General features: G+C 35.9%; 1 protein-coding gene across 6 annotated transcripts; it reads right to left on the reverse strand.

Moving 5' to 3' along the window:
• Positions 1 to 415: 415 nt before the first annotated feature.
• On the reverse strand, positions 416 to 7,536 carry LOC104908964 (uncharacterized). 6 transcript variants are annotated; one of them, XM_010698132.4, is made up of 9 exons: positions 7,392 to 7,536; positions 7,042 to 7,170; positions 3,957 to 4,018; positions 3,629 to 3,865; positions 3,366 to 3,533; positions 3,188 to 3,237; positions 2,461 to 2,590; positions 1,039 to 1,076; positions 416 to 862 (listed from the first exon to the last, which is right to left on the reverse strand). In XM_010698132.4, exons 1-9 carry the CDS (start codon positions 7,414 to 7,416, stop codon positions 766 to 768), a joined length of 936 nt encoding a protein of 311 aa, XP_010696434.1. In that variant the 5' UTR covers positions 7,417 to 7,536; the 3' UTR covers positions 416 to 765. The 6 variants fall into 6 exon arrangements, with proteins under 6 accessions (XP_010696434.1, XP_010696435.2, XP_048504206.1 ...); XM_010698133.4 differs by lacking the exon at positions 2,461 to 2,590; XM_048648249.2 differs by lacking the exon at positions 1,039 to 1,076.
• Positions 7,537 to 7,826: the final 290 nt, after the last annotated feature.

Below are 7,826 nucleotides of genomic sequence, written 5' to 3' on the forward strand. Positions count from 1 at the left end.
TGCCAGTATCTTTTCAGACATTAGCAATTTATATAATAAGTTCATGTCGTGTAAACATTAGAATCACTCGAGTTGGTAAGCGCTTAGTTCAACCTGCTCATGTTCTAGCTGTCATGGCGAGGAAGGGGTAACTTGTTTAGGCTTGTTTGTTCAATGTTGTTTGTTGTGAGTACTTGTTACCAAATAAAATGATGCCATATATCATTATTCATTATTGTAGTTTCAAAGTTGCACAGAAAATAAAAATTGAAACTCAGTCCCGAAACATTGTGAAAAGGCATCAAGTTTATCGAAATGCAACTTATAATGGGCGCATCTGATATGGATTTATCACCCTTAGCCGAAATCTAGGCTAAATCTTACCTTACAAAAAATTTAAAATGAAAAATAGAAAAAAGACAGCCAGCCACCAGCAGATCAGCAACTACTGCTTTTATTGGTGCTACAGCAAGCACGGACAGATCAATACAGTTCATCATGACAGTTGCTCTTCATGTCCCAACTCATAGTAATTAAATTACAAATTGAGTAGCCAAGGATACTCAATGAGATATAACATGAATCAAAATTAAGTTTAAAACAACATTCCATCTTAGACAAAAGAAAACTTATGTTCAAAGAATATTACGTGATCAGACTATGCAAAACTGTGTAGGAGCTGTTCTCGTCACTCCCCTTCAGATCACCAAATAAAATGGACAAAAACAATCCTGTCTAATCTAATTTGGAACAGGTTACGCCAGAAATTTGATCAAAACGCCTGAACTAAATGGAACGGAGTCCCGAGAGCTCACGGAGCTTTTCACAAAGTACAAAGGTAATTGTAGTTTGTGGACCCAACCGTGCAAAAATCGTAAATCCCCTGATTAGAAGAAACATTATAGCTTCATTCAGCAAGGTGCTAAGTTAACGAGTAAGAAAAGATCTCAATACCAGTAGAATTAACACTCATCTCTCTCTTTGCTCTCTTTCTTTCTTATTTTTTTTATTGCAATAAAATTTTGAAGTTCAGATCAGAAAATAGCTGATCAATCTCACCCTTTGTAAAGAGCAAGAGGACCCTCTGTGCGGATGACCTGCAAACACAAGTGACATGATAAATCTAGATACCAATTTAAAAGATTGATTTGGCAGTTAACTGATGATGATACAGCGACATATATATTTATAAGAAAAGTACTAGATACAGGATAAAATATATGGCACGTCTACTTAAGGTCTGATAAGACATCAAAGTCTTCTAATGCCAGCATTGCTAGGAAGGACAGAGAGAAGCTTACACCTTAAATCATTTAGGTTATGTAGAATTTATAACAGACATCACCAAGCTAGAGAAATCAGCAAGCCAAGTCTCCACACTTGTTTAAATTAAAAGCACCTGTTCTCTGCCATGTTAACTATACGGACGCAACGGTCTGGGCAGGTTTGAAGAGACTGGGCAGGTCCTTCATTTGATGGGCAGTTTCGGTCAGCCACACCAGGGTCAAGTTTCAAAGCGCAGGGGAGCTTGTTTGCACCAATTTATGGTAAGGCCAGGATAAAATAGGAAACAAAGGGCATCACAAATATCCAGTAACTTCATATAGAACCCGGATCATTCTACAGGAAAAGGCATCTAAGAAAAGGCAGAATCAATTTCCAGTGAAAGTCATCCTTTTGCTGATTTTAACATGTTGAAGAGACAGCGGTCATGATGGCATGAGGAAAGTGAACAAGCCACAAACAGGCTTTCTCCAACTCAACATTTATAGGCAAGGGACTCTTTTTTAATACTCGGTAGGGAATGAGGGAGCTTAAACAGTTGCATCCACTCTCGATTCTAAATTTATCTTCCCATTCATAAATGATTAAATGTCAGAGTTCAGAAAATAATGTTAGAAAGTGGGATAGAAATAAAAAGTAGTAAACAGAAGTGTTCAAACGAAGAGAAATATGATGGATAGAGAGATTCACTTCAGTTTGGGACAAGGGGAAAGATAAATATGGGCCGGAGAGAGTATTGTATAGATTAGTTTGGAGATAGTGACAAGAGATAATCCATAGACAACGAGCAGCAGATATTAGCACTCGCTCTGTGCCACAATGAGCAACCTAGCCTGAAAGTTGGGATAATGTTATGAAAAGAAAGTGATGCCTGAGATGGAGAAACAGTGACCAATTTTAGTGTAGTAGTGAGATATCCAGAAAATGACGCGTAAAAATTCCAAGTCAATTTGAGATGGTCGCAGAGATAGGTCCTCTAGGGACAAAGTAAATTACATTCAACTCCCAGTTGAGTGTGAAATGACGATGTCCAAGCCTCAGTTATCTCTTGGTTAAGATTAACATACAAATAGAAGTCTCATAAAGCCTTATTCAGGCAGGACTTTTAAGGTGATCTTGGTTCAAACAGTCGCTAAAAATCATAGGAATATGAAACATACTGCCAAATGTCAAGACAGCGTTAAGACTATTCAGTACCTGGTAGGCACAATGAAATCCATTCTTATAGTTCCTGCCACTTGATCCCCTTTGCAACATTAGACGCGTTTTGATCATATCCATGGGAGCCGTGACCAGAGTGCTTGTAACACCAGCTATAGTACTTGACCTTCATTGTGTATATGAAAAAAGTCATTCCCAGTAAACCTATAAACACTATTCTCTTCCAGTAGAACTACTCCCTTGGCCCAATATTTAAGTCCCTTAAGACAAACTTTTTGAGAGGACATCATCTAATGCAATTCATAGCACTTTTCAGTCTGTGCAACCTAATTTGGAGATGAAGGAGAAATGAAATGTCATGACGAATTTCAAAGACACAACTCAACATGATTTGGCAGAATACTGTGAGCTACAACATACGTCATACTGAGTTACTTGGCCCTGTTTTTAATACTGACTTAAAGGCACAAACTATATTTCATAAAAGTAAATTAGTAAAACTTTGCTCGCTTCATGATCATCATTTACATCTTAGACAGAATGGCTACCATGAAAAGAGCTAGCATAAGCTACAAGACAGAAAACAACTTTTATACATGCATATCATGTATCATGTGGAATGTAGGCCACATACAAAATCATACACCAATCAATGCAGCAAAAATATGATTCATGAACTTTTGGTCGTTATAGAAGGGCAAAATATGTTTCAGCTGAAGATATTGTAACCAGGATATGGAGAAAGCCAGATAGTGTTGCATACATGAGATGCAGAGAAAATCCTTCTTTAAGAGAAGTACATCTTGTCAAAGCCTGTATGCAAGAAAAAAGTACTTCATTGACTTCATAGATCATACAGAAAGAGATAAGATGTTTATACTATCAATATCTTCTTATAGTAATTAAAAATATATTCTTAGCAGAGGAAATAGCGTACTAACTCGCTTAGATTCATCATACGTTGCTAGCTGTGATGCAGTCAAGGAAGCAGCTCTTGCCATAGCAGGACCAACACCCTTCCAAAGAGCAGTTATACCCTCTTCTGAAGCGATTCTGCGCATTTGCCTTATAGCACCTCTGTTGGTCCCTGAATTCATTTGCAAGCGAACCTGATCGAAAAGGTGTTTTGTTACAAAAGGCTTTGGCAGAGAGGGAGATAGAGCAACGTGAAAACTGAGGAGAAAGCGGAATGCATTTGGATCACCTTCAGAACTTCAGTAGGATTTGTCAATGCAGTGGCAACAGAACCAGCAAGGCCTCCAGCTACAATTTTAAGAAGGATATTTGTAGATCCAAATGCCATTTCACACACATATTTTGAAGGTTCATACAACCCCAAACGCAATCCTCCATACAAAACTGACCTTGTCAATGCAGGTGTCAACCCAAGGTACAATCCGCTCAACCCTTCTCTTTTCAGTATCTGCGTAAAGATGTGTCCCTGCAGAAGAAGAAATTACCTAGAACATTCAATTCTCCAATATCAACAGAAAAGGAGGGTAGGGTAAACATTCAGAGACCTAGATATATACCATTCCAGTTAAAGGTCCTCTTTGACCAATAAACTGCATTTGAAGCCTTACTTTCAGAACATCTGCAAATGTAAAATCAATATGTTCAGAAGTGCCAGTAGACTCCCAAAGTAGAACTTGTTCTTTTCAACATATTCTCAGGGTTCACCTGCATTACATTACAGGAAGGGAGAACAGCTTCAGGCTACCATATTCGTTATGGAAAGACTGAAAGGTCACATTTTCACTTCAAAATTGCATAATTCCATTCCAACCACAGCTCAGCAATCAATTAGGCTATAAAGGTTCCAACAATAAGAAGAACAATAGACATGTCCTAATTGTGCTGCTTAGCACATTTAAGTCCACCAATAATATAATCCTTTTCCCAATCCCCAACCAAGGGAAGAATCAATAGAAACCAAAATTTATTGACTTCTTTCAGTGGTGACAAGGCTGTAAAGAAGCTCAAATACAAAAGGTTAACGAATTCAAGATTATTCTTGCAATGTACCTAATCATCAATAACCGATAGTACATCAGCTCTTCTATTATGCAAGGACTGACAACCACAAGCATGGAAAGTGATGAATAAGCCCAACAAACAACTAACTTTCATTTTACGGAATACGACACATTATTAATTAATTTCATCTTACTCGAATATTCCAACTTATCTCCAATGATTGCATCTGATATGAGTGAGGATGTGCTTTCGTCGAGTTTTACGGAAATCTAAGAATCTTGAAAGAAAGACTGGATCTTTAGGGTTTTCTTTAAGTATTAAGGATAGAACAATTCGATCAAACACAAAGTAACTCACGAATTGGGTCTTGATTCACTCTCAAACACAAAGTAATTAAGTAATCTATCTTAAATCTCAAACACAAAGTAATTGATTCAAGGTTTGGAAATCACAAAGAAGTCCGGAAATTTTCACAAAGAAAATTAAAACTCTAATCTCATCAATCTCTTAATCTATATTATTAATGGTCGAAAATCCCATATATATAGTACAAGATTTCCTAAACCTATTATGACTAGTAAATCTTAAAGATAACAACTAATAAACTTATCTATCTTTATCTCAAGGATAAAGACAAATAATAACCTATACTTATCACACGCCTATTCCTAATATAATTAGTAAAATAAGACTCCTACTTAGACTCAATGATAAGAAATTAGACTCCTAAGTACAATATGATTCCTTTATCACTTAAATACTTAATTAAAATAAAACTCCTAATTTACATAGAATCCTAACAGAACTAGAACTCTATATAACGACTTCTCTTTCATATCAGCATCTTTGCTAACATACCAATAATTGCATCTTTGCTAACATGCCCGTTTCTATTCATCATAAATAACAAAATACCAACAAATGTTTAAATACAAGTCATTAGTCTAGTGATTTGTGCTCAATTACCCTAAAATTGTTTCTTGTGAAGCAATGTGGTTTTACCTTAGTCATAAAACGAAGATTTCACATATTGGCTTTTGTTTCTTCTATTTTAGGGGCCATTGAGTTTCCAAGTTGTAATTGTTTTTGGTACACTTAGTTTTTTCAATCTTTTCTTTGTCAGGGCCGAAAATCCCTTATGGATGTTTGTTTCCAAGTTGTTAGTTTGGCCTAAATTGGCTCCATGTAAGCATGTTAGTTTCCTTGGCAACAAGTCTAGTCCTTAGTTCGTCTTGGTTTGGATCCTAACTTAAGTTGATTTCCTAAGCTAAGTTAGCTATGGAGATAGCTGTGCATATGCTTGGGCTCCAGGAAAAGGAGTTTCCATCTTTCTCTTATTTTCTTGTGCAAGTAGGCTAGTTTTTGAAAAGTAGTAGTCAATCTAATTTTGCTTCTTAGCAGTTATTAGAATTTGTATCCTAGACGATTACTATTACTATAAATATGCCTATTGGGTTGTACTGATTTTCATTTTGAGTTACAAAGTTTACATTTATCCATAAATTCTTATGTGAGAAGTGTGAATTCTGACTTCAAAACTATTTGACTAAACCTAATTTAAAAATATCCTAAATTTACATGAGTGAAATGTAGATTAAGCTCAGGTTAATTACTTTGGTTAGTAAAACCACATTGATCATCCTAAGCCCTTAATTTGAAACTTTGGTGAATGAAACCTTATAATCAGATTAAATCTTTTTTTTTAATAATTGAGTGAAGCATGTGCGGAACTAAGCTAGTATCTCTGAATACATATCAAAACAAAATGCTTTTGATCCAGCTTTGGGTTGTAGCACAAGCAACATTGAGCACTACGTTTTCCAGTGTTTTGTAACCAACTTAACTCATAGCTAGCCTTCTAAAATATCAATGAATAAACTCCAACATTGGAATTTACGATCCCCTTCTATACCACATACTAATCCTCAAAAGATCCACTGCATGGTAAATATCCCACAATCCCCCATGATCACACACAACATAACAATTCAACCATATTACCACACCTTACCCCCAACGCAAAAAATAAAAAAAATAAAAATTAGGCTTGTCAAGCTCACATTAACAATTAATAATTGCTTGAAGAACCTATCAAAAGCTCAATAACGTTCCACAACCTTACTCACAAGTCCAAAAGGCAACATATTCCCATCATAAACCCACTCTTTTCATTCAGATTTCATATCGATTCAGTGTCACAACATATCAAAGAATAAATCATAACCAAGCATTTCAACCTCCTAGACTAATAAGAGAGATTGCATTACTACTCAAATATTGAATGAGAAATCAATTCATTCGTGACTTAAGAGTGTGTTTGGTTGGGAGGAAAGTCCTGGAAAACAATTTTTCATACTTTCCTTTGTTTGGTTTGGGTTGAACTTGAGAGGGGAAAATATGGGAGGAACTTTGTTTTCCAAGGGAAAAAAATCACTTTCCCTCGTGAGGCAATCCCTTGCCTTCTTCTATTTAGTTTCTTTGCAACCAAACAAAGGAAAATTTATCAAGAATTAAGTTTTCCTCTAGAAAATGATTTTCATGGAAAACCAATTTCAATTGAATATGTTTTCCATCCAACCAAATACACCCTAAACAATTTACCATAACTAAATCATTCGAAAAGAGAGACCGGAGACGAACCTAAAGGATGAGTAATGGTGGTAGCGGTCGCAACCGAAATCCCACTTGTACCAAAGTGATAAAGAATGGTTGATAATGGCGGCAATGGCAAACCTAATCTCTGTTTCTCATTGCCACCCTTTACAGAACCTGCAATAAATTGCACCCAAATTCCAAAGGGTAGAACTCAAATCAAAAATGGCCGAGAAATTCGTGATAGCAGAAAATCAATAAATAGTTGCATATCCAAATTCCAATTTCGAAAGGTACCAATTTAACATATAGATCATGCAAACTAAACGTAACACAAACAACTAAATTCAAATGGGCACAAAATTTCAGATTAATAGGGGGGAAAGAGTGAAAAGTACCTGCGGAGGAGTTAGCGACGGTCATGATATTGTTTCTCTTATGAATTAATCACAAGCTTCATGATTTAATCTCCTTGGCCGGCTATACGCCCAAAATGCGCTTGGTCTTTCGTTCAGTCAGTCGCTACATTTTAAGTTGTAGTATTTTTTTTTCTTTAATTAGGAAAGATAATTGGTTTGAATATTAACTTTTAATAGGTAGGGCACACTAATTTAAAGTACAAAGTTAAAACGATCCAAAATTAAATGTACGGTTGAGATGACCATTCGAATCTTGGGGAGTGCGCTAGAATTCGCGGTGGTACTTCACCGAGCTATCACCTCCCCATCAATAGCCTAACCTAATTGTTCCACTAATTAGCACTTTTTTTCTAGCAAACAAATGTGATTACTTAAAGAATTTAATTCATTATCTCTATAATATATTTCTATTAA

Source organism: Beta vulgaris, chromosome 7, assembly GCF_026745355.1.
Source record: "Beta vulgaris subsp. vulgaris cultivar EL10 chromosome 7, EL10.2, whole genome shotgun sequence".
Classification (NCBI taxonomy): Eukaryota; Viridiplantae; Streptophyta; class Magnoliopsida; order Caryophyllales; family Amaranthaceae; genus Beta; species Beta vulgaris.

Bases quoted from the DNA above. Each gene is read 5' to 3' on its own strand.
- LOC104908964 (XM_010698132.4), bottom strand. From the start codon at position 7,416: ATGACCGTCGCTAACTCCTCCGCAG. The intron at 3,866-3,956 runs GTATATATCTAG...CTTCTTCTGCAG, and splicing joins GAGGACCTTTAACTGGAATG to GGACACATCTTTACGCAGAT. The intron at 3,534-3,628 runs GTGATCCAAATG...CTTTTCGATCAG, and splicing joins ATCCTACTGAAGTTCTGAAG to GTTCGCTTGCAAATGAATTC.